General features: G+C 41.0%; 1 protein-coding gene and 1 long non-coding RNA gene across 3 annotated transcripts in view; one reads left to right on the forward strand and one right to left on the reverse strand.

The window, feature by feature from the left end:
- The window catches only part of LOC135439344 (uncharacterized), a 71,450-nt gene that overhangs the window by 8,771 nt on the left and 35,499 nt on the right, over positions 1-27,180 (forward strand). For both annotated transcript variants that reach the window (XR_010438040.1, XR_010438039.1), the window contains exon 2: positions 6,464-6,568. This is a non-coding gene — a long non-coding RNA (uncharacterized LOC135439344). The remainder of the gene's footprint in view (positions 1-6,463; positions 6,569-27,180) is intronic.
- Positions 5,861-27,180, reverse strand: part of smal (smoke alarm) — a 42,881-nt gene continuing 21,561 nt past the window's right edge. The window contains 10 exon segments of the mRNA XM_064698045.1: positions 5,861-7,326; positions 7,723-8,817; positions 9,150-9,288; positions 10,280-10,512; positions 10,711-10,923; positions 14,976-15,183; positions 15,394-15,533; positions 17,456-17,635; positions 23,593-23,740; positions 23,800-24,031. Coding sequence (XP_064554115.1) covers positions 7,751-8,817; positions 9,150-9,288; positions 10,280-10,512; positions 10,711-10,923; positions 14,976-15,183; positions 15,394-15,533; positions 17,456-17,635; positions 23,593-23,740; positions 23,800-24,031 — 2,560 coding nt within the window. The 3' untranslated portion in view covers positions 5,861-7,326; positions 7,723-7,750.

A 27,180-nucleotide genomic window follows, 5' to 3' on the forward strand; every position in this document is an offset into this window, starting at 1 on the left:
TTTCGCTATTTTGCCACACTTGCGGGTGGAATTTCCCGAAACCCCGTCTTAACGTGCACCTACATCACATAAGGTAGCTACAGTGACAATTTCAGCTTCCTAGCTCTTACGGTTTGGGCTGTGCGTTGATCACCAATCAGTCAGTCAGTCAGTCAGTCAGTCAGTCAGGACAAACAGTTTTATATATAGAGATAATATAAATAAAATATGAAACCGAAAAGATACAGATACAGACTATTAAAAAAAGAGTTTCTCATATACCAGATTAATTATTAATTTCTGCATTAAATTTAACTCCCGTTCATACAATCTTTAACGCCTAAAAAACATTTTCACAGAAATCGTTGAATTTAGATTTTAAACTGATCGATTGGTAAACAACCCATTTTCATAAACTTGTTTACCACCAATTTACCACTGATTCGCGTGCTATTTTTTGCGTCGAATAAGGTAACTAATAGTAGAATTAGGGCTTTGCCTAAACCTTGATCAGCAATCAGTCAAGAACGCAGTCAGTCCGTCAATCATTCAGTCAGGACAAACAGTTTTATACTTATAGCCCTGTACATCCGTCTGTCCCTCAACTCTAACGCCAACAAGTCCCTTAATCAATGGCAGTTCTTAAGCAACAAACGACTCCTAAAATTGTTAAAATAAGTAGTAGTAGGCTATTTTCTTCTACTGTGTTTCAATTTTAACCTATCGCATAATCAAGTCTAATCTCTTGAGTAACTTAAAATGCTTGCAAATTGGTCCCGAACTAACTGCAGCAAGTGCACTGAAAGCCAGCACATGATTTGTGCACATTTATCAGAGATGAGGAGCCAAATAATAGATAAGTGGGCTAAAACTGCAATGGAAGTGTTAACACAAAGGATGCAGGACCCTGGTTAAGGCAGAGGCGCACAGCAGTCGAGGGGGGGAAGGGCTTGGCAGACCAGCAATTAACACACTCGAATCTCGGGTTATGCAAGCAGCACGCAGCACTTTGATAGTTAGATAAACAAATACACAAATACAAACACAGACAGACAAAAGGAAGTCAGCAAGGACGTGCGGCCGGAAGCAGCAGTTGATAAGGACACACACACAAACACAGAGAGGATTTAATAGTCGAAAGAGTGTGGGCGGCGGGAGTGGCGCGGGCCAAGACAGAATGCAATTCAATGCCAATACAAATGCAAGGTAACATGCAAATTGACAGAGAGGACATTCGCCAGGACATCATGCCAAACGCAAATACAAACAAAAGCAAACAGAGAGCGAGAGCGAGAGAGAGAGAGAGAGGGCGATAGATGATTGGGCTAGAGAGTGAGATAGATGCTGTGGAAGAGTCAACACATGAATTGCATTAGTTGCAACGGCAACCGTCAGCGGGGCGACAATTTGACATTTAACTCGTACTTTGTTTTTAGGCAAAACGCCGGCCAGCAGTTGCGGGGGTTAACTCTGGAGGGGAAGAGCGTTGCGCTATGCAAATAGCAGAGAGCCTCTGGCATTGTCTTTGACAATGAGTATGCGACGATGACTGAAACGATAAACTGTCAAATTGCTGCAATTTAACGCTTGATAAGCAACTTGGGGGCAACTCTGCTGGACTTGCCAGAGCAGTTGACAACTCTGAATGCCTGTGACCTGGCTATAGGGTATATAGCTATTGCCCATTGTTCGATCAGGCCTATTGTTGATGCCTCAATGCAAAAGTCAAAAGGGGTACGACAGGAATATATGTTTTAACAGAGGTGCATCGCATGTTCAATGGATTCGGGTTAGATTGAGTTGGGTTGGGTTGGCTAGGGCTGGTTTGGCGAGGGGTGTGTGTTTTGCCTGGGCATTAAAAGATTTCCAACATTTTCATTTTGCAGCCGTCTGACATTCGTAATTATGAGCTGCGAGTCTCTCGGCTGAGCTATTTAAGCGATTTGCTTTATTAAAATCCGTAAGCGGAAAAACAAACAAACATTTTGCGAAAAATAAGCAACAGCCACCACCAGCAGCAAACGCACCCAGCAACATCAGCAGCAGCAACCACTAAAAAATCTGCACAGGTCGCAACATATTGTTGACTCCATCTGAAGGTTCTTGTCTGCCTGTCTGTCTGTCGGTCTGTCCAACAGCCACTCCGTCCATTTGTAGCAGCGCAAATCTGCTACTCTGTCACATTCGCAGCTTGCCGAAAATTTCATTCATTCATTCATTCCATTACGTTTCGTTTCGTTTCGTTTATCCCTTTTATGGCTTGTTTGGGGATTTTCATTATTACAATGACGTCGTCATCATTCTCAGTACCAGATTCAGATTCAGATCCAGACCCAGAGCTAGTCCCAGGCACAGTCTGGCTTTGTTGTGCCTCTAGCTACTTTCGCCTTGTCCATGTTTATTTATAACTAGCAATTGTAATTAGGATTACTTTTTACTTATTTGCACAGTTGCTGGAGAGGCTCGCGAGGCATATAAAAAACATATTTCTGAATTTTTACATCGTGGACTTTGTGCTGCAGCATTAAAGTATTTGTCCAGACGGCTTAGTAGGGAGCCGTTGTATCTAGTTAATAGGATATCCATGATGATACCCAGATATGGCACAAGCAGCTGATGCTCTGAGCACTAGCCGCTGAATGGTTTGGCAGTTGAGCTGAGATTCTTTTCGAATGGAATGGGATAATATTTTGCGGAATACATGCGTATTAGCGGGCATTATCTTAGCTGAACTATGTAATGCCTTTACTCTTCATATTTGAAACAAATCTAAGGAATTTGAAAGAATAGCGTATACAAAGAGTATTCAATTCTTCGCATAAAAAAAAGGTTGAAAAAACGGAAAGTAAATAAGAATCATTTTTCTTTTAATTAATGTTGCTTTTTGTTCTGGGAAAAACATGAGAAAACTTCCTGTTTGCTTTTAATCTTAATTGATTCTGAAGCATATAATAATACTCTTAACTACTTTGGTTTTCTAGGAAGACTTATTTAAGCTGCTTATGTCTAATATTAAATGAGCACGAAATTTAAGAATCGAGACCCTAATAGGACAAAATGTACTTTTTTATCGATTTAACTTTGAATGTGTGCTGAATTGTTAAATGGTTTGAAACTGACAGATCCAACCAAGTGCCAATCCAGCATTGAGTAGTTTTTTTTGGATTTGTGATTAATCAATTTACAGATGATTTGCGCCAGAAATCGACCAAAATTGATTTGTCACATAGCCTTTCGCATTTTGCAGCCCGCGCACTTGACACGCATTTGTCACAGACAGTTGGCTCTTTTATTTTTGGGCGTGACAGTATAACCCTTGAGTTTGGCCAACATTCTCGCCATATTGCCCATAATTATGATTATTTCACGCGTTTTATGCCCGACCCACAATTTCAAATAGATGGAAGTGCTTCTGTCGTCGCATTCAGTTGTCAACTGTACAAAATTCACACCACAATCCCATCACGATTGAAACAGGCAGTTCAACCCTTTTCGCCAATGTTTGTCGATGGCCCACGCACATAATGCGATAAATAAAGTCATTCAGGACAACAGCAAAAAAAAAAAAGGACAAGCGACGAGCGTCACAAATTGAAGTGTTGTAAAGTGAACAACGGAAAACCGAAAAGTGCAATGAAAAATAAATAGAATAAAATCGTTTAACACTCAACTCAAAAGCCAAATGACAATTTGACGAATTGAGAGAACTTATCACGCATTTTCCCCACCCAAAAACCCCAAAAAAAACAAAATAGAATAAAATAAAGAAAATCACAAACATTTCGCCCATTTTGTGTGCTGTTTGTTGGTTCGGTTCTCGTAAATGGCTTTCAACTAATTTTCAACGCACGCCTGACAGACAGGTAATGGCTCGCCGCGCCGCCCCAATCAGCGGATTGATGGACAGGCATTCAGCCAGGCCCCAGCTCGTCATTTATTCAGTCGAACAATCGAAAGTGTCAATTAAAAGACAGCAACAAATAGCAAATGCCAAGTGCCTGGCTGCCTGGCTCTCTGGCTGGCTGCCTGGCTGACTGGCACCGCAGCAGTCAACGTTATTATTTTATTATATTTGATTTAAACGTTTCGAAAACGACATGTGCGCACTTTCCCTCCGGCCCAGTAGCACACCCATCCACACCCCCTCAACGCCCTGCCAATGCCAACCCCCCAGCAGCGATTTGTGGCCTGCGTGCTGTTGGGCATTGCAATCGCGCTATTGTCGCCGCTGTCGATTTTCCATTTCAATTTCAATTGGAATATGCGAAATATGCGTGAATTAAAACAGATGTCAGTACCCCACGGCGGTCATTGATCCCAGTTCTGTAAAGTGCTCTGATTAATGCCTCCGGGCACATATGTATTGTCTTCGGGGTAAAAGTAAACAGTGACTTATGCCTAACTTCCAATTCCTTGTCGCTGCTACAGGTCCCTAGAGATGCAGCCTTATGTGCCTGCTTTATGTTGTGGTTGATCAAGCCCGCGGGCAACTTAAAAGGCGTCAATCGTCTGGCTGCCAGCGGCTTGTTTATCTTGCCAAGTTTCTGTTTATGCAACGCATTTAAATTAAGACTGCAATTCAATTAGCAGTCGATTCACAGCTACTTCCTATACAATCAATGTGAACTCGAGAATATTTGACATTATATTGAAATGAATTATAATGAAATTAAAGTATGAATTTAAAAAACAACTAATTAGCTTTGCAATATTCAGTAAATATCTCAACTGGCCCAAAATGCTTGGCAAATTTACCAGAGCAGAAACCCTATAATAGACACTCAAAAAATTCGAATAAAATTTAACTTTCTAATAGAGTTATTTTTAATGCTTCTATTGCTGTAAAATTATATGCTCTGCTCAATCAAATAAAAACAACAATGGAGTTTTACAATTTTGGATTTTTATTTTTAATTTTATTAAATTTACCACGCTTTTGTTTTATGGCTTTCAATATTTATTACCCATTTTGTTAATTGTCATTTGTTGTTTTGAGTATAATTGCTTTGTGTGCAATTTCTTGTTTTCAAATAATTTAAATATTATTTTTGGTATCGATAATTATAAAATTTGATGCCATTGTTGAAATGAAATCTATTCGGTTTTACTTTCTTTCATACTTGCCAATGAATTTTCAAACGAATTCATATTTAATGCTGCAATTGTATTGATAAATGAGAGAAATAAATAAAAGCTTTTCGTTTTTGTTTTTTGTTTAAATAATTTAATACTATATTTTTGCCTTGAAATTTACACATACTCGTAATAAATGCGTTTAAATTAATTTGGAAATTAAACTAGTCTAGAAATGAAATGCGAAGCAACAGCAAATTAGTAATTCGTCTGTGTAACTTTGCCATAATTTACAAAAAAACATTACAAGTATTATATCATTTTTTTTTACAGTGTACACTTACGCCTGACTTATTAATTTTTACAAAATGTAATTTAAACTTAATTACTAATTATTTAATTTTGCGTTTATTATTATAATTTATACAAGTCTTGTAGGTAGGTTCGTGATTTTCTATTCATATCGTTTCGAGAGTGTCTCCAGTGTTGCATAGCTGCATTTCCATGCGAAAAGTGTAGCAGTAAGTGTCAGTGTGTGTGTGTGTGTGTGTTGCTGTTCTTGTTGTGGCCAGTATTGGCAAACGTTTTGTGCAATTGGAAACTTGGAAAGTTAAGAATTGTGCAGAAAGTTTGGAAATGTGTAAATATATATATGTACTGATTAGTAGTATATCTATATCGATCGGCCCTTGACAGCTCATTAATTGTAATTAACATTTTAAATATGTTTTTAAAAGTGTCTAGCTTAATGTTTAGCTCGTTTCTCCTAATCTTGCTGTTTTTGTTATTTGAAAACTTCTCGAAGGTGTTGCACAATCATTTTAAATACTTTTTTGTGTATGTCTCTGTGTGGTTGTTTATTTTTTTTTCTTTATTTTTTTGCTACTATTTAAACTACTTTTTTACTGCACGTTGTGTGTTAAGTGTTTGTGTCTGTGTGCGTGTGGATGTTATTATTTTTTTTTTTTAATATTATTTTAACGCGCTTACTTAGTTGATAATTTATAAAATGCGGTGTTTACACTTGTGTTTTTTCCTTTTTGTTTTTATTACTTGCTGAATTATTTTTTAACTACTACGAAGCTACTACGACTTTAACTTTTAGTACTTGTGTATTGTGATAATTTGTATGCGCATTAAACTAAAAAGGAACATATACATGATTATTTATTAATTATACAATACATTAATTATACTCGTATATAGTTTATTTATTTATATATATGTATGTATATATATATGTTTTTTCATAGTATTTTTTATAGTCAGAGTCATTTGTTGTCGGGTAAAACGTTTGCATAAATTATAATTAGCATTAAGAACTGAATATTCTCGTTTGTTATAAGTTAAGTAGTTGAATATATATTTAATCACAAATCATTGATGAAAACTTCATTTTAATTGGTTTTAGGCGACGACGCTCTGCACGCTCTCTTGGTCCGTTAAATTCCGTTACAATTTTATCATCATCAACGTCTCTACATAATTTTTTTGACGCGGCATTTCCATCTGCTCGGTAAGCAAACAATCTATGTATCTCACGGATACCTCTCTCTAAATTTATACACAGAAATTTACAGTGGGGCTTAAACATTGTGGGGCTGGGTAATATAGTTTAGGGCTAGGGTTGTACAGGCATTTACAGTTAGTTTTGCAATTATCGTTTTTTTTTTGTTGTTCTTGTTTACTTTCGGAAAGGTACTAAAAATCAGTTGAACTCTATTATTATATGCTAGTTACTTCCATCTTTTTATATCGTTATATTTACTTCGTTTCATTTCGTTTCGTTTTATAAACAATAAGTGTTGCTAAATGCTAGACCTTAAATTCGTTTTTTGTTTTTATATTTCATTAATGTTCTGCTCGATTGCATTTGATCTATGAGAAACTAGTGCCCATTTTTATTATTTTTACTTTGTTTTGTTATCCTTTTCATTAAAAATTCAGCTCGCTTTACTATCATATGGATTTTTAACTACCTTTTCGCATGGTGATATATACTAGGTATACATATATATATTTACAGATTGTATTCTATAAGTTGTATCATTATCATTTCGTTGGCATATATTCGACGCTACATTGTTGCTTAGATTTTCGACTTTTGCTAATTTATCTTTTCCGTTTGCTCAGTGGGTTTAATTGTTCGACGCGTTGTGCTCTCCATATAAGGGAGGGGCGGGTTCTAACACAATTTACGGTACGTTTACGAGTACTTAACACTTGTATTTCGTTTTGTATTTTCTAGTTGCATGTCCGTGTAGAGTTCCAGAGCTATTAATAGGGTGAAAATAACATGGGAAGAGATTGAATTTAATATTTATATTTTAGAAAAATATTTGCTGTGTAAAACTAAATTATTATAAAAATTATTATAAAAAAAAAACACTTAAATCGATTAACTTGTAAAGATTTCATTAAGTAAAGTTTTTATAATGAATCTTATAATAATTGTCTTTAGAATTGAGGTAGTAGAAATTGTATTAAAATGTCTAAAAAATGAACAATTTAACCACCCAAAAAAATAACTATCCCAAAAATTGAGTGATTATCAACTCCATTTTTTGGTTAATTATAAAATTAAATTCAGTTAAATGCATTATTTACTTGAACTAAATAATGTATTCTTTTCCCAAGTTAAGTTCAACATAAGATGATTGTAGAACTCACCTCAAATCCATTTAATATGGGGTTTTCATCAATGATACCACAGCCTGTTGTTTTGTGTTCTCATAACACCATTCGCCAACGGATTTGCGGTTGCCGTTGCGTTTCCAGTTCCATTTCCATTTCCAATAGTAGTACCAGTTAATTTAGTTGCATTTGTTGTCGTTTGGTTAGTCGAAGCTTCACTGTTGTTGACAGCAGCAGCAGCAGTAGTTTGTCCAGCGGCAAACTTAAGAGCCGCCGCACTTCTGCTCAGATGAACGCCCACATCGTCGGCGGGTGAGAGACCTGTTAGCACCGGTCGCTTGTAGTCCGGCGCGCAGCTATTCACATCTGTATTGACCACGTCTCGTGTCAGGCGCAGCGCCTTGAGGTGCTGCCTCTGCTGTTGCTGTTGATGATTGTCGCGCATCGATGTGGGATTCTTGCCGTTGCCCGTGGCGTACCTGTTGTTGTGCAGCGTGAGGCTGTATTTGGGCTTGGCGGTCAGGGTGTTGCCGCTGCCATTGGCGCTGCTGAGGCTCAGATGCTGCGGCTTTTTAGGCATTGTAGTGGAGGCGTTGCTGTGCTTGCTGGCGGCCAGATCGCTGCCAGCGCCCGTCGCCTCCGCTGCTGCTGCCAACTTGAGTGAGGCTTCGAACTAGAGATTATCTGGATAGCTGCGGAAATTGTAAGTTCTGGCGCGCTGAAATTCAGCGGCTGCGGCAGCGGCAGCAGCGCTATTGCCACTGCTATACGGATTGATCATGGGTGCCGTGGACTGGGAGTTCATGGTGCCCATGCCGTCATCGTAAATGCCATTCAGCTGGTCCTGGTTGCTGTGGCTGCTCTTGCCGCCGCCGCTGCTTACCGTGTTGGTGTTGCTGCTGCCGCCGCCGCCGCTCGCCGAGCCTCCCTTGATGGGCTTAAATATGGCCGTGGTCGCGTAGTATTTCTCCATGGGCGGCGGCGGCACAGTGGGCGGCCTGGGGAATATGCTGCTCAGCGGTGGCGGCGGCGTTCGTCGCACATTCACATAACCGCCGCCGGCGTTGGCCATTTTCGAAGCCGGCATGTAGTCCTGCATATGGGGAACCGCATAGCCACCTTCGGGCACATCTGTGTGTGGCCGCGGGGGACAGAACGCAAAAGACGCAAAAAGGATTTCGCTTAGTCAGGCAAATGGCAAAGGTTGAAAGGTGACTGTGTATGCGTGTGTGTTTCTTTGTGTGTGTGTGTGTGTTTTTGTGCGTGTGTGCATGTGTGTATGTGTGTGTGTTGGCAATCGCCGCAAAAATTTATTTGCATTAGTTGCTGGCGGCGCCATATTTTATGGCTCGCAGCGGAAATGGGCGAGCCAAGGGAATTGGGGTTTGAGGCATCGGGCTTACGGGCTCGGGCTCGGGCTTGGGCTCTGGGTATTGGGTAATGGGAGCTTTTGGCATACACACCTGTATAGTCTGGCGTCATATTACATTGTAAATCATTAACCGCTGCGTAGCCGTTCACGCCGCTCGTGTACATGTTCACATTGAAGGGCTCGTGGTAAAGGCTGTTCTTGCCAATGGAGTCGCTGTCGTCGACGCTGGCCTAAAATACGCGTGTGTTAGTTGGTTGGGCAGGAAAATGCAGAGTGTTTAATATAGTGACAAGTCGGGTATGTGAAAATATATGAGAGTTTGTGCTTTGTGTGCGGGTAAATGGCATTTAGATGTTTAATGTGAGCATTTCATCAATTTCTTAGAAATATTTTGCCTCCTTGAAGGAGCCTTGCTTATATTAAAGCTGTATGAAAAAAACTAAATTTGGTTAAAGTCCTTCTGCTTTGTACTTAAGATGTTTTTATGGTCTCCCACAAATTCTATTTTCTATTTACATTTATATTATATTTTGTTGTATCCAACTTTAACTTTCAGTAATTAAAGTTAATTTTTTTTTAGTTAGTCTGCGAGAAACCTATTTTAAGGGACATAGTAGATAGTGCTATTTATATATAATTAATAATAATGACATTTTTAATATACCTTTTAATACTTTAAGCACTTTTTTTTTTTCATCTTGTTCTAAGTTAACACGATAGCTGTTTCAATATAGATATCTCATTTATCCACCTTTAAGTGCTCATATATTTTGCTTTGTAATTTCGAATCGCATTTGCTTTACTTTAAAGCAATTGCCTTGAAGCAGTTGCATTTAATGTCCTGTGCTACCAATGCACACTGCCCAACTTTAAAGTGTTACATACTCGCCACTTAAGCTTAGCACCCACAAGTCAAGGGTGGTTTGGCGGGTGGGTGGGGCATTGCTGGCCGGCAATTTGCCGGACACCGTTTGCTGGAGCAGGCCCTATATAGGAAGCCGTTGAAAAGTTCTATTAAATAAAATAAATGCCGCTCGGCGTCTGGTCAAGTGTGGCATGGCTGTGAGAGCACATGCTGAGGACGTGGCAGCTGCACGCTACATTGAACAATTATGTGAAATTCGAGGCAGGAATTTGTCCTGCTGTACAGCCAGCACAGCTCCCTCTCTTATGTACAGATATATATAGGTGTATAGGTGTGGGTCGGTGTGGTATGCTCACCTTAATGCTATTGCCATTGGGACGATGCTTGTCGACATTGCCGCCCAGAGTGTTTGGATTGAAGCTGTATTGGAATGCATCGAGTACGTTGCTGCCACGGGCGCGCTTCGTGCGTGACACGATGAACAGAATGATGGCAACCAGCAGGATAATTATCGTGGTTAGAACAACAATGACAACACCAATGAAGTTTGCCTCGTTCGGCTCCTGATCAATGGGGCGTGGCGCAATTACTGCAAAGAGCGACAATAAACAAAAACGACATAAAAATAAAGCCCATTTCAATTAACATGCAAAGTGCAACAATTTTCGAACTGGCCAATCGAATGAAATTAAAAGTAAATATTGTTCAACTAAATAATTAGCAGAGAGGCCGAGCGAAACAAAAAAAAAAGAATGCTAATTGAATTTAACAGCGAGCTGTTACTTACACTGCGGCCCGTTGTTGTAGCTGTTGTTGTTGCCGTTGGCATCGGTGGCGCCACCGTTGCTGGCGCCTCCAGAGACGCCGCCATTCAGTTTGTTTTTGTTATGATTGTGCTGATAGTCGTTGCTCTGCAAAGGATATTCGCGTGTATCCTGTGCAATGCCAGCCGCATTATTTCGCTGCTCCTGCTCGTCTGTGAAATTTCCCATCGCGGGCACTGCAGGAGCAAAAGAAGAAACAAGCGTTATATAAAGAGCAAGAGAGAGTGAGAGAGAGAGAGAGTTATTTATGGACAACATCAACTGAATTTCATCTTCAAAAGTTGCCGCTTCAATTTGAAGACAGCTGCGCTTCAATGATTAGTTTTTCTCTTCATCATCTTTCGCTCTTCATTTCTGCGTTTCCTTTCTTTTTACACCTTTCGTTCCACTTTAAATTGTTTTGCTTTCGCTACGCTTTTCTTGCCCAAGACCTTTAGACCTTTAACGTGTTCATTTCCTGTCAACCATTCGGGTTTTTATGTCGGCTCTCAGGCATAACTAAACTTATACAGATGTTTGATTTTTTCCAACATTGAGACGCGTGTCTTATGCATATGCATGGGTTTTTTTTTAATGATCTTGCGCATATGGCGTATACATTTTAAGTAATTCTCATAACAGTTTTTTTCTACCTACTGCAAATACGAAAATAAACTGACCTGCCCATATATTATGTGCTATAACGTTTTGGTTAACTCTTAGCTCATACTTCATTATGATTTTAACTTTCTCGCTTAGTATGTTTACTAACGTCAAGAGCAGCTTGGCTGCAGCACCCCTATATCTCCAGTTTGAATAGGCTTATAATGCTGCTGTCCATATTTTGTGCTAGGCTTATCGTGTTTTATACTTGGCTTGTCTCTTTACTATTAAATATTATGATTCTTATCTGCCCACGTCTACCCTTAGCTGAGTTCCTCACGGGTTTCAACAATCTGACATAACAATTTCCACGCTGACCTTATTCCCAGGCCTATGCCGCTTATTAGCTTAGATCTGTCATGCCCTGCAGGCCGTGCAACACAGCAACACCTGCTCATCAGGCGTTCACTTTGATCTCTAATACCCCCAGCTTAGGCTTCTGCATTCCCAGCTCGAGCCCAACGCCAGCATATGGCTCAGCGCTGCAAAGTGTTGTCATTTATCTTCGCTAACATCTTGAGGGCATAACAAAACAACAAAAGCAAAATGTAGCTGCTCCCGCGGGGATGGCAGCAGCTTTTTGCACAGCAATCCCTCCTCCTTCCCCAAACTCAAGACGCGCCCCGGGGCTAGCCAAAAAATGCCTTCTTGAGTGGGTGACCCCGTTTCTCCAGACAGTAAATGGCGTAATTACTGTGTGAAGCTGTTGTTGCTGCTGTTTTGAGTTATGTCGCCTTCTTGGACACCAGCAGCAGCAGCAGGAGCAGGAGCAGAAGCAGCAGCAAGGACGACACAGGACGTCAGGCATGCCTCTGAAGTTTGTGCTTGGCTGCCTTTTGTTTCGCCAATGCCATTGTCCTTGTTGTCACTGCCGCAGCCACTGCTGCTACTGCTGCTGCTGCTGCTGCTGGCCGCTTCCTACTTATAAAGGCATATCTTGCATCTCTCGGTACTCAGCTCTTTGTGGTCGTCATAAAACGTTTAAAATAATTAAAATATTCCGGGCCACATTTATCACACACTGGGAGAGGGTGTACGAATAGAAGTAATGGCAAATATGCCGCATATCCTTTTTATTTTCGCATTTACTTATTTTTTTCTTCTGTCGCATGCTCTTTATAACTAATTCTCTTTGTGTTTGTGGGTCTGTCCCCAGGGTCTCTATTCTCTCATTGTTTTTTGGCCTTTGTATTTTTAGAAACCTTTAAATACAACTCCATAAAGAACAACAACAACAACAATAGGCACACGAGCTGCAATCACCGCAAGCAAATCTCACAAATTGGGGTTAAATCTCTGCAGTGCCTGATAAAAACATACGCACACACACTTGAAAGATGCTGCCTCTCTCCTCCAGTTGTACGTGCGTTTCTTTTGTTTACCCTTACCCTACTTTTTTGAGCCCTTCACGCGCTCTACTCCGCCCAGCCTCTACTCGATGTAGTGCACCAAAAAAAAACAACAACAAAAAGTGGATAAATAAAAATAAAAACCAGCAAACAGCTGGTTTGCTAGTTGCTGCTAAGGCTGCCCCCCATTGCCCTGAACCCCCCCCCCTCTCCCCCTCTCCCCCTCCTATGCCCCTCCTCAGCATCCTTGTGCGTGACAAATGCGTCGTGGTGTTTGTTACTCGTCATGTAATTGCTGCCAGGGAAGGCGACGCAGCATGTGGTGCAACCGAGCTCGGTCTGAGTTCAGCCTTCGCTCTGTGGTTTTTCGCCTGAATATCCTTGGCTCAGATGGACGGCTGTCAGATGTTAAGCACAACCCAATTCCAGTTTCCCATTATAAAAATGTGCTTTGTAATGCTCGGTAGCCGAACTGATCCACTGACGATCTTTGAGTGCGGCATCTTTGCTGCTCTTCAGCTTAAAGTCTCTATCCGAACCTTCTGTGTATTCCTTTTGTACTTCTTTATTTGTAAAGAACTGAGATGATTCTCAAAATGAGTTGCAAAATCTAATGTTGCTTATAGCAAACAAAAACAATGTTCCTTTTCTTATGCGATCATTTTAATGCTACTGCCTGAATCGGTGTGAATTCAAGTTTTAGAGTTGGTAAATTTATTCCTGTTTCGTACAGCTGTTATTCCAATTTTTGATTAACTATAGAAGAAGTAGAGAAATCTTCTTTGACATATTAATTTTCTTATTCGAAATTCCCCCAAATCGAAAGTTATTAATATCATTCCTCAATTTCGATTGTTGAAGCTGCTTCGGTACTTTGTAGTTATCTGTACGATTTCTTGCTTCTCTCCCTATATTTCGTAAAGCTTTTCTACATGTCTTTATCTTTTGAAATTTCTTTCATCAAAAAATCTTTTCAACATTCTTCTTTTCTTTTCACAATTGGCTTATTTTCTATAGTTTCCAACCTTTTGTTGCATACATCCCCATTCTGATCATGGTCTAAGTACGTATATTAAAGAACATTTTACGATATTTTCTTTATATGCCACAAGTTTTGTGCCTGTCCATTCAATGCATCCACATTCACATTCTCTAGCTGATATTATTGAACTATAAAATCTCAGTTACTTTAGGATTTATAAGCGACTTCCTTCCTATAAATACATTAAGCCTACAACGCAGCTACGTCTGTCTGCCTGCCCTGCTCTGCCATCTGTGGAAAATCCCCTATTCATGCGGCACGCTCTATTTGACTCATCAATCAAATGCCGTTGGCAGACTGGCAGTTTTATCCCCTATTCGTTTTCACACCTACCGCGCGTAGATTTTTATCCCCATTGAATCAATGAATATAAATGATCTCTGGTTCAGTGACCGATCCTGCGATGTTAACAGCATTGTAGCCTCTAAGCAATTTGTGACCATCCCTAAACGTGAACCCAATGTGCCATAAAAAATATTGTCCAAATATCTGTTGGATTGTTCGGAAGAGGGGCAGCCTAAATCTTTGCCCGAGCATCCTTGCACTTGGTACAATTTAATCAGGACTGGGACACGGACTCGGCATTCATAGGAAATGCAACTGAAAAATGCCATGCATGCAGCCAGCCAGCCAGGCATACAATGCATTGTCATTTAGGGGGTTGCAGCTACCCCTAAGCCCGAGCTGCTTGTTTACTTTTGCATGCTGAGGGACTGCCAGAGGGGCGGAGACCCCTCATTCTATTCCATGGGCTTTGGGTATTTTATTGACTTTAGTAACCCCCCGCCCCCCTCCTCTAGCACACTCCAATCCACACCCCACAATAGTTGCCTAAAAAAAAAAATAGAAAGGAAATTGTACTAAAGAGATTTTGCCGTTCGGGCCGCTTATCTCGTCTGTCTCTATCTCTATCTAGCGCATTGTTGTTAGCCAAATGTTGGAAAATGTTTTGTACTCTCTTTGGGCTCGGGCACTTTTTTATTCTCTAGCTAAATGTAATGCATTGCACATTGTTGTTCTCGTTCTTGTTGTTGTTGTAGTCCCTGTCACACACTTGAAAGTGAAATGAAGCTGAAAAATGCATTTGCAGTCGTCGCGTATGCAGTTCCTTCAGTATGCCAAATGCAATTTTCGGGCAATTTGCGCAGCAATTTTTTATTCGTCCTTTCCTGCTGGTGGTTAGTCACGTACTTACCGGATATAAAACTGATCTCGGATAGCATAATCCATTTGACAGCAAAGTACAAATTGATTTTCAGATATTTGCCCACACGATGATGCAGCTTTATTGTAACATCTCGGGCATGATCCATTATGGTATCGGGCATATACGAGAACTGTACGGGCTCGCCGGAAAAGTAGCGTCCACCAATGCTAAAGAAGACCTTAGCATGGACAAAAACCTAAATATGGATGAAAACAGAAAGGATTGGTTTATTATAAGAAATAGAAAACGTTTGTTAAAGTTCTAAGATCTAAATCTGTTACTGATATATTTTAGGTATGTCTTGAAATATTCACTTCTGTTTCAAATTTAGCTAAGCATCAATAATATTTTAATAATGCCCTTGGGTTCTGATCGGCTTCATAAATCATGTAGGGCTTACACTCACCTGCACATCCTTGGTATACATATTGTTTGTATGCAAAACGATGGCACTGAAATTGCGCACCGTATCGAATTCAAAAACAATTTCAACGGGTTTGCCCAACAGGCCGGGCGTATCATTTCTCCAGCCAATCCATTCGTAGCCTAAAAAAAAGAACAGCACAAATAAAATAGTAAAAGACCATTCATATGAAATATACAATGAAATGTATCGTCATTTTGCTAGAGTTTATTTTTTCGTTTCCGAAAAAGGGAAAAAAGAAAATAATCAATAGGCCAACCCGGCGGCACATATGCTCCAGAATGGCATGTAAAGCTATTTAAGCCCCCCAACCGAAGTCAATGGCACTTTGGGGTGAAGTTTCGTAGCCCAAAACAAACAAATGCTCACGGCAGGCGACACTGGGATGGGTTGACTGGGGCTTGGCGGGCGACTATGTGGGGATGGACGACTGCTCATAACTAGGAATTATGGCCAAACGCGACATTTAAGCCAGTTCTTTCCACTGTTTTGTTTGCATGGCCCTAATTTGCCTTGAATTAGGTGCGCAGCTGGCAGAGATGGGCCTTTGGATTCTCTCAGAGGCCAGGAAACATTTAAGTAGCGCTGCATTAGTCATGCAATATTAACTAACTATGGTAACTGTGCTCTAACCAGACCAGAAATTATACAATTTCCAGTAGAGACATTTGGGGTAGAAGCGAGTTATCAATGGGCTGTCAGGCAAGGGGCGGCGACTTTTAACCATATCGATTGCGGCTGCTTACAATGCAAATAAGCCAAATGCCAGGACATAATAATCATATAGAAGATGGCCATTCAATTGTCAGCGATGAAAAATAATGCGCTAAAACTTTTCCATTGGCTTTCCTGCAATGCGATTGCGTTTTATGTGTGTGTCTGTCGCGACGACGACTGCATGTCTAATTGTCTGTGCGAACTTTTCTACTTAAATTCGCACAGCGCAAACTTTTCAATAATTTCGATTATTGGCCATTTGCCAAAGCGGCAGCGAAAATGCAAAAAAAAACAAGAGAGATCAGCTCCGGCAAACCGAAAATTAAATACCCTTGCGGAAATTTGGGTTTAATGCGAAAGCTTTATTGTTTTCGAAGGAGCCATATAATAAGTCTGGCATCGAATCGAATCTAGAGTATATATATGCCTTATAGGTTCGAATATGTCTTTGACAAATTTTATGGCAAAACTATAATACCCGCCGCAAGGGTATACAAATATCGAGAGACAAAAAAAAAGGAGACTTGCGAAAATTCGCAGTTTGCCAGTTGCGAACTTTTGCAGCCGCCGGCTCGGAAATGAATGCCAGTGTTGCCATAAATTATCAAATATGCATAATGTTTACATTTTTACAGGCGCATAGTTCACAGGGCGGTTCACTTGGTTGCGGTGCGGAGTGGGGTGGAGTGAAGTGGTTCGGTTCGGTTCGGCTTGGCTCAGTTCGGTGCGTTGTGTACTAGGTTTTGTATCCGGCCAAGTTTACTGCGACGCCAGCAAATAGTCCCAAGTTATTATTTATTTTGTTTATTGTGTTGTGAGGCAAATTATTTGCAGGCCAAAAGTTTGGCCTGGCCACGCCCTCGAAAACACAGTCCCTTTCCCCTTCGATGTTCAATGAAGTGAACTTTCGGCTTGGTCGCCCTGTTTTGGAGTTTGCCTTATGCTTTTTCTGTCGTTGAACTTTTGTAATTATTTGATGTTAATCAGTTTTTTCTATTGCAATAAATCTTTACACGGAGGGGGGGTTCATTTCACCAGCTAAAAAACAGCCAGTTTTAGTATAAATATATGGAGAAAGTTTGGGCTATGTCCATGTAAAAGTAAACCTTTAAACGGCAGCAAACTTTTAGCCCGCTTTTGGGTCGAAAGGGTTAACTTTCAGAGCGTGCTCTAATGAGCGAGGTGGCTCCAAGTGAAATATATGTTAACTTATGCATATAGCTTTAAATGTTTGCGATACGTTCAATAAATTTCAAAGCAATATTTTTTTATGACGATTCGATTCTTTAACCTTTTGCTCAAGCGACTTAAATCGAATTGCACTTACCTTTGCCAAAGCCGTGTATATCCGTGCGGAAATTATCCTTGCCTTTTTGTCCGTCCACCAATTGACCCAAGCCATCCACATAGCGATCGCCCTGCTCATTGCCATCGTAGGTCTTGTCCGACAAATCCACCTCCATGCCCCGCTGCACGCCCTTCGGTATGCTATACGAAACAATGCCCTCTGGAATGAAAAAGCAAACGAAAATTGAAATTTTAAATAAAGCGATGCACAATTCGAGGAACTAAAACTCAGAACTCACAACCTTCTAAAGTAACTCGAGCCGCCTACACACATACACACACACACACGCACACACATGTGCATATAAATATATATGTATTACTTCCTCTCGGTTCACATCACGTCATGTCACGTCAGGTTTCGTGTCACGTGACACAGACAAACGAGTGACAAAGCAAGTCTCGAATTTGTGTTTGTGTTGGTTTTTAAACTGCGGTAAATTTAAAGTTTTTCCCCTGTGCTAAGCTGGCAACAACTTTTTCCAGGGGCGGGCTGCTGGCACAGTAGCATATAGTGGGGGGCTTAGTAGCGGGGCAGGATATTGAGTTACTTGAAACATAATTTCGTTTTGCGGCCACTTTTGTCTTTTGTCTGCCATTTGGTTTCTGTGGTTATTTTTAGCAAAGTGTCTGCCCCTGAAGGGGAGGAGGTAGCAGTAGAGAGTTTAGTTTTAAGAGTTTAGTGCTTGGAGTTGGGGATTTGGGGGTTGGCTGTTCGTATACTCGGCCATAGTTTTTCAATGTCAAAGTCACAGTGGCTGACACACCACAACAACAACAACAACTGAGTCATGCTTTTGTGGCTGAGTTTATAAAGTGTTTTGATGTTTGTTGAAGGATTGTTTGGGATTAAGTACAGGCCCGACTAAGTGTTGGTTAACGCCTTTCTATGGCAAATACAAACAGCACCTGACGCTAATTACCAGAGCTACAGCAGCGGATAACTACGTACGTTACCCAACAAAACAATTACATTTAGATCGAAAAGCAACAACAACAACAACATCAACAACAGGGTTGCCAGGGCACTCAAAATAATTACACACAAAGCTCAAACTGTTGGGTAGTGGGAGGGGTTTGCTTGGCTAATTTACTCGCATTTCTATTTACACAATCGGGCTCGTGGCAAGCACACGACAGGACAAACAGTCAAAGGCATTTTCCAATAATTACCAAAAATCACATAATTACACATAATTACGGGGCCGCGCAACGAATACGAATCGGAAAAACGTAGTCCAAATCGCAGGCAACGCACTGGGCATAGATAATAAGGGAGGGGGATGCCGGATACAATCGGGCATATATCACGCGTATGTGTGTGTGTGTTTGCATAAGGGGGAAGCATTGAGAGGCACCTACAAATATTAATTATTATTTAATTTATTTATAATGTGTATGGATAGTCGTCAACGACAAAAAAAGAAACGCCACACTTAATTACAGGAATTAGGGCAAAGTCCTTGTCTCGGCCACTTAAGCACACACACACACACACGCACAAGCGGAGCGACCATCAGACAGAGAGATAAGCCTTCATTATACAAGTACACGATATGCGAGGCACACACATATACTTATATACTATATGGCATATGGGATATTTAATTAACTGCAAAGACATTTAAGGCAGCGCGTTGTACAATTGCGACGCGACATCTTTCACGCAACGTCCACAAATAATCCCCCCTGCCGAACCACGGTGGAGCCTGGGTGGACACTTCCACTTAAGCCTTGTTATTCGCGTGCTCACATGCGATTTTTATTTGCGTGTCGAGAGAAAAAGAGACAAAATGGAAACTGCCAAAAAAAAAAAACAAAAAACAAGTAACAAAACGTAGTCCTCGCAGTGCGTGCAACGGCCTCTAGAAAAAAAAAATACAAGCCCATATGTACATGTTATATGTCTGCGTTGTCCAAGACAAAATCGGGCAGTGAGCAACTACAATATATATAAAATGTAATTTGCTTCCTCATTCTGCTGCCCCCGTCACGCAAACAAATTCACAATGGGTACGACGACGTCTGCGAACTTTGCTGATGAGTCAAATTGAGCAGCAGTTGAATAAATAAATGAATAAATAGATACTTAGTTGGCTGCAGACCAGCCAACTTGTGGCCTAACAACTCCACTTAGTTCTGAGTTATAGCTGAAATTTCTTTTCGAATCCAGAATAAGGGAAAGTTACCGAAACGAAGTACAGAAGCAGCGCAGGCAGGGTTGAAGTCGCCCGCAAGATTTCTGAAGAAATTCTGCTGATTATTATTATCAAACATGGGCCATGGATAGTTTATATTTGACTTACATTTGGTCATTTTCAACATTTAAGGTACTTGGCTAAGAGAGTCTGGTACTCTGTGTATGGTAAGGGAAATATATGCCTGTACAGCATAAGCTGCCAAATCTGTTTAGATCTAAAGGCTTGCTATGCCACATTTAATATATATGCTCTTACCATATGTCTCTTTCATTAGCCTACATTCATTAGCCTTAGCATGTTATTGGATTTAATCTCCAATTAAAATACCAGATACACCTCTTCAAATTGTTTGTTCCACAAAACTATTTCACACTCTTGACTAACACAGCTCCCACAGTGAGCACTCAACAAACGCCTACACAAAGGCCATCGATTAAAGCTCAACTTTCAATTTCCATAATGGCCAAATACTTGGGCTTAATGCCCCCAAAACACTCATAAATTATTCACATCGCTTTGTAGCGGGCACTCATAAATCTAGAGCTCAACGCTAATCAGTTGTTGCATTTGAAAAAAAAAACTAAAATATAAATAAAAATAATGCACTTTAGCATATGCATAAAAATCCCCATCCAAACTTCAAACCGAAATCCGTTGTGTGGATTCGAATGCCAAGGGCTAAGCCGTTGTTAAATCGAAACAAATTTGTATTTAGCTCGATGGGAAATCAGAGTGTGTCACTTGCCCCGAAGATAATCTGCAGCCATGACGTGACCATAGCCCGATCCGGCTAGACCCTGCCTACCTCCCTCCCTCCCCGGCTGCCCTCAGCTCGATTAAGCCCTATTTGTTTATGATTGTGACGGCGCTTCCAGAGCAAACAGCAACAAACCTGGGTGCGGTCTAGAGCAGAGCTCTATCCATGTAGGTGTGCCCATTGATTTGCATTTAAATGCTGCGCGTTGGAAGTCGGGTCCGCCAGTGGCAGAATTTATGGCCACAATTTATAAACAATTATGATTTCGGTCTAAATATCTCTAAGAGCTGAAGCGCATCGATGAGATTAATGTGTGCCATAAAAGTTTGTGTCAGTTGAGTTTTGTCAATGCGCTCGTTACTTGGCAGCTTTATTGATTTCTTTTCGCCGTCTGTCTGGCACTTGTCTAGACCCCCAGACCAGGCCATGGAGCCCTATGAAGCCTCATGCCATCTTATCTCGTTTAATTTGCATATGAAATGCGCTCTGTACAACTAAATTCCCCAAAGCAAATCAAATGACATGCCCCCATTTGAGGGGCGGTCAGTTTGCATGTCTGGGCCCCACCAACCGCACAGAACTCAACCACCAAAGGGCGTGTACATAGTTCTGAGACCCCAACACAAATGGCGCCAGTTATCAGGCCCCAAAGCCCAACCACACATTGCGTTAATTTACGGAATAATTTTGACTTCCGCGCCCGGTTTCCCAGTTCCCCCCGGTGAACTGTTCGACCTGTGTTGCCACTTCAGCTCATTTATAGCTACATTTAGCTTTTTTCAGTGGATCTACCATCAATTCTAGCTATATTTAAAGTTATTAAATTTTTGTATTGGTGTGTTGCTAATTTCTTTGTACCCAATATAATAAAAAGTTTCGGATGCATAATTGTGGCGACTCTTTGCAACATTGCTAAGTTTTTTCAGCTATTTTTATAGCTGTGATTTAGGTTGTTTTTAAGCGATAATTTCTTTGTAGCGACAGTTGGCAACACTACCGAAAGAAGAACGTGAACCTTTCTTAGTGCTTCTCAGAAAACTGCACAAAAGGTGGCAACTCTTTGCCTATTGTGGCCCGACTTTGTGCATTCAATATAAGAAAAGATTTTAATTTCGCTATTTTAAGCTATTTTTAGCTAATTTTGCTGTAGCAAGTGTTGGCAACACTGGCGCCAAGCCAAAACCTGACTCTGACTCTCTGGTTCTGGTCAAACAAATTGTCATTAGGCGCGCGCGTTGTTGTTATCGCTAGTACCTGGAAATTATAGAAAAATTTGTTTGTCCAGACTAGTTACAGTTGTTGTTTTTTTTGTTGTTGCTGTTTTTTGCTCGTGCACTACTTGACAATTGCGTGCAAACATCGACAACGGGCCGTCCAGACGACAACAGCAACAACAACACGCGCTGGCTTGTCGTCTGCATAGTTTCTCAGCCAGCTTTGTCGACGTCTGGATTTCGATTTGGTTTCGGTTTTGCTTTCGGATTCTGGCATGGGCCGAGCCAATGTCTGCACGCGATATATTTTTTTCAAGTACATTTCGCATGTTGCAACCAAACAACAACAGCAACAACAACAACAACAACCTATCAACATTGCGTGGTGCCTCATGTGTTGGCCAAATGTAAAGCAGGCAGAAGGGCTGCAAAGGAAAACATAGGCGCAGTCGTTGCTATGATTGGATTATGCGGTTTGACTAATACGCTGCCCATAATGCCATGTTTTTCTTTGAGCTGAGCAATTGCTAGGGAAGCAAAAAAATTGGCGCATTTACAGCGAAAACGGTCAACAATAATACGAGTTCCGTTCTAAGGCGATAACTTGGCAAATTGCTAGCATTTCGAGCTAAGTAAAACTTGCATTTTGAATGAGGCAAAACAATTCTAAAGGAAGCATCAGAGTGCAGCAATTATTTTATGATATCTCCCTTAACGCTCCCTCCTGCCTCAAGCACTCGCTTCAACTTTGAAAGTAATGTTAGAAAATAGTTTAATTAAGCTGTCATGATTGTCTTTAAGAAAACGTCTAGCCCCTTTTTTCTAAGAAGCCCACAATATGCATCTACAAGTTTTTCCTGTACGAGAAAATTTAGAAAATATAGAAAAAGGACTGCTATTTTGATACAGATTCAGTTTGGAAAAACTCTAGCTCTCTTTGAGCTCTGGAGATTGACTTATGCAAAAACTAAACATATTCCAGACTATAAAAGCAAGTGCTTCAACTATAAAGAAGTATTGAAAATTACTTCCTTATTCAGGCTCAAATACTAGGCTTCTGTTAACTATGCATTATGTTAGCCAAAGACAGTTGAATAATAAAATAAACTCCACTTTTAGTTAGCCAAAGCTGTTTAACTTTGAGCTGTCAGAAGCTATGTATATACTAAGTAACAATACACTTTTTAGATTATGGGAATGAATATAGAATTCTGAAAATTCATCGAGCAGCTGTTAATATTATTTTATTGGAAGAAACAAAGAGGGAATTATATAATAAAATGAGTACAGCTTGCCTAGGCTAAATGATAAAATAAAAAAATTATAACGAAATTAAAAACGATATATTTTAGGAATGAAGAAAATCTCAAAATCTTTGAACTGAAAAGCAGAGTGGGGTTTACTATATCTAAGGACAAGGAGTAAACGCTATGGAATAAAAATGAAAAACTCTAGAACGCTGAGCTAGGCATTTATAAAGCAGAAATTAATCCAATTTTCCTTGCGGTCGCAACAGTCAAAGTAGCTGAACAGCTTATTCTAATATCTAAGAGCATGCCAAGCCTTATAAGCAGAGTTTTCGCATAGATTGTTGCCTCGGAATGCCGCATCTTAAGTTTTCCAAAGCTATGCTAATGCATTGCTGCATTGCGCTCACACACTCGCTCACACACACACACACCTATCGCTAACTACACACTTAAGCCGCTTTGGCTTGTCTAATAGACATACAGAGCCAGCGTTTAGGTTCCACTGGCACTGGGCACTCCTCGACGAGGAGCATCGGAGCGCGATGATAAATTAACGCTGACACTAAAACTCTGTTAGCCTTTCCGCGCTATCATTGCTCATGTCGAGTTTTTATCGCACTCGTTTAAATTCGCCTCCGGACAGCGACTGCGATTCGGAGAGCGAGGAGCTGGAGCAGGTTAGAGAAGGGACTTACCTTCCCAGGGGCAGCCGACGATCTCGGCGCGCAGGCAAACGGTGCGATCGTATTGACCATACGGATATATGCGTATCTTTGAGGCAAAGATAATCGGCTGCAGTGCGTTCTCCACCTCGCTGTAAGTGTTGATGTTGCCGGGCAGAATCTGTGAAGTGAGTTGAATTGTATTGGATCTTGGTTGGGTTAATTGAAGGCCATCCTTACCTCTTTGCCCTGGGTGTTCTTCCAGCGCTGCCATTTGTCAAAGCCCGGTCGCCAGTATTCGAGCACATAGGCCTCGGTGTACTCCTGACCCTGACCCTTGCCGTAGCGACCCTGTGTCCGTATGGCGGTTATCACATGCGTCTGCAGCAAGTCCACCTGCAGATATTCCTTGAGCGCATTCGATACCATATGCTTGGGGCACCAGGCACCGCCATTATTATCGGTTTTCAGTCTGCAAAGAGTCAGACAGAGAAAGAGAGAGAGAGAGAGAGTGAGACGGAGTGAGACGACAACTTTATTAATTAGGATTGCAAACGGTAGCTGCGCGAATAACCAGTTGCGCAGGCGGCTCGCTAGTAAAATTTTTATAAATTAATTGACATTAAACGTGCGGCACCACACGGCGTCGGTGCTTCAGCCGCAGGCTCCACTCAGTGGCAGCCACAGCAACAGCTACAGCTACAGTCTTAGCCACCGCGAAAGCCACTGACATTTGCGGCCCAAATGACAGGGTGGGGAGGGCGGGAGGGGGTCGATTGGAGCTCTAGCTGGAGCCTGGCACTGGTGGACGTTTGTCTGGCAGCTCGTCTCGTTCGTTAAGCTGTTGCGGTTTTCGACGCAGCAGGATGTTGTCTATGTAATTAAGGATTATTTTAAGTTAGACACAGACGGCTGGACGGCAGGATGTTCGTGCGTGTGTGTGCCTGTCCGTGTGTGTGTGTGCGTGTGTGTGTGTGTGCTGCCTCCCCCCTGCTACTTTAATCAATTTCGCCTTCAGCCTCTCGGCTAGTATTGATATGTTAACCACTACAAATACGTTTTTCGGTTTATATTTCAATTAAGTTTTACATGCTTGATTGCATTTTGGGGCCTTAATGTTTGCCCATTATTCATCGGCTGTGACTAGGCCTAGACCCCTGCCTGATTCCAGCCTCGCCTCTGGCCCAGCCCTACCCCTGGTCCTGCCACTGCCCCGCATTCCCAGCCAGTTGTCGTTGTTGTCGTCTTGCAAATTGCTTCATTTTCTGTTGCCTGTCTTTGGCAGCAGCAGCTGCTGCTGAGTCTTTGGCCTGAACCTGTGCCGGAGCCAGCAGGTTATTGAATTTGATTGCAATATTTATTTAGTGGCCGACATGCGTTTAATGCATTTTTGCAATTTGTTATTTATATTTATGTATGTGCCTGGCGTGTGCATCGAGTGCAATTAGTAATGTCTTCCGCATCATTTGAGAGGCTTAGAGTTGTAATTGTGGCCCTTTTAAGTGTTTGCAAGTAATTAAGGCACTTCAATGGTTATGACAAATCTTCAAACTCAATTTTAGCACATGCCTTTATTTAACGAATTTATTGTAGTTGAAAGTAATTTATTAGAAAATTAAGTTTAAGGCCGCTGCAAAAGACTTCCTTTAAAATGCTTGCAAGCTAATAATGCTTTAGATTGTTATGGCAATTATTTTTAGTACATGCTTGATGATTTAAATCATTCTTAGCTCAGAACGGCTAGCAATTTAATAGCTCGACGAATCAAAAATGCATCCATTTAAACATAATTTAATTTAAAAGTCAAAAGATTTCAACCAATTTTAGCCTACAAATGCCTTTAACACTTTCTTCGTGCTCTTATTAATATGCTGACCGCAAGCTGCGTGTGGCTTAGCACACTTCCTCTGGCCAAGACCGTGTTATAATCATTACCAACTGCAATTACTTTCAAGTGCACAGATCAAAGATGCTTTATTAAAAAAAAAACTTAAAGAGCTCCCACAACTTGGCAAAAAAAAAAAGGTCAATTTAATCATCATAAAATTGCTTAGAGATTTTTTTTCGCCCGCCCGACAGACAGGCAGGGAGGCAGAGCTTGTGGAAGTGCTCGGAAAGCAAATAACCTAAAGGCATAGCAGAGTGCACAGAGGAGCAGAGCAGGGCAGAGAGAAAAATCGGAGTGAAATACGTATAAACATCATTTAAAATGCTAATATCCGCAGTTATGTGCATTTCAACTTGACTTTAATTATTGTTATTGCCAAAGTTAACAATCTGCGCCGTCGTCGGCTGCTCATTTCAAGCGGCTGATGGACTAACTAACTGCTGGCTGCCGGGCACTGGACTCAGACCCGAACTCAAACTCAAACTCTGGACTGGACTTGCACTTGGACTGGCTTTGGCTTCTAATCAAGCGCCGCCTGCTGAAAGGCGAGAGTATTTTTTTTTTGTTCTCTCTCTTTCTGTTTTTTCTGCCCCTTTCTGCTGTTTTTAATATGTAAGAGGTTGTAAATTTAATGGCCTGACGGCCGTTGGACGCTGGGCGAGGTAATGAAAATCAAACAGCGCCAACTGTCATTAAACTAATCTTTGTAATTCAATAGCTGCAGACGACCAACATGGACAACGTCAACGTTAGCGTCAGCGTCAACATTGAGCGTTCCATGTTCGCGCATCCTGTTGGCCTCAGAGGGCTTATGGCTTAGATCGGAGATTTCAGGGCTCAGGGCTCTGGGGGTCTCTTTGCTCAGTAGGCAAATGCGCGTGATTTGTTTTAAGTGCATGTTTTTTGTAATGAATTACTTTAAGTTCGGTTGGAGTTTTGGGCTAGTTAGCTGCCTGGTTAGCTAAGTGCACGGCAGCCACAAATTATAATGCTGCCTGCACTTTTGAACTTTGCTTCATGGCTCTGGAACTTTGGTTAAGCAAATTGCAGTGCGCTTGATTGGACTTGGTTGGTGGGTGGTTCGTTCGTGGCCAAGGTGCAGGGGCAAAACGCGAATGAAAAAGACAAAAGAAAGTTCCAGCTAGTTTTGAAGAGTTTGTTGCGCTGTGCGGCAGTCATTGGGTTAAGCCAACTTGAGCTGGTAAAGGTGAAAGGCTGCCATTAAAAGTACCGAGAATTTAAGGAAACTAAAGCATGCTCAGATGCTTGAAACATTGAAACAGTGAGAGGATTATATAAGGAGCTTACTAGACTGAACCACTACACTGTAAGACCCACTCTCACAAATCTATATAATATTAAAAGATCTAAATATGTACTAAAACAGTACTCAAAGTTCTTTAATGAACACTTGTGCTAATCGCTCTCGTTAAACTGTCTATAATAAATCAAACTATAACCGAAAATACAGGAAAAACTATTTGTATTGAAAGCAACCACTAAAATCGCAATTAGAAGGAGCATAAAACGTATACTAAAACTGTACTTAATTTTCGTAATCGCTCTCGCAAAGCGGTCTATAAGTCAAACCCTATCAGAAAACACAAGAAATACTTTGAATACCCGTACCCTATTAAAAGAACCTCTAGTAAAAAGAGACTCAACTGTGTACTCTTAATGAATACTTCTGTTCGTCATTAAATCCAAGCTTTCCTTATTAGATTCCAATTTAA

This window comes from Drosophila montana, unplaced genomic scaffold (assembly GCF_035044405.1).
Source record: "Drosophila montana isolate Dmon_TW-CO22-7 unplaced genomic scaffold, ASM3504440v1 contig_402_1, whole genome shotgun sequence".
NCBI classification, from domain to species: Eukaryota; Metazoa; Arthropoda; class Insecta; order Diptera; family Drosophilidae; genus Drosophila; species Drosophila montana.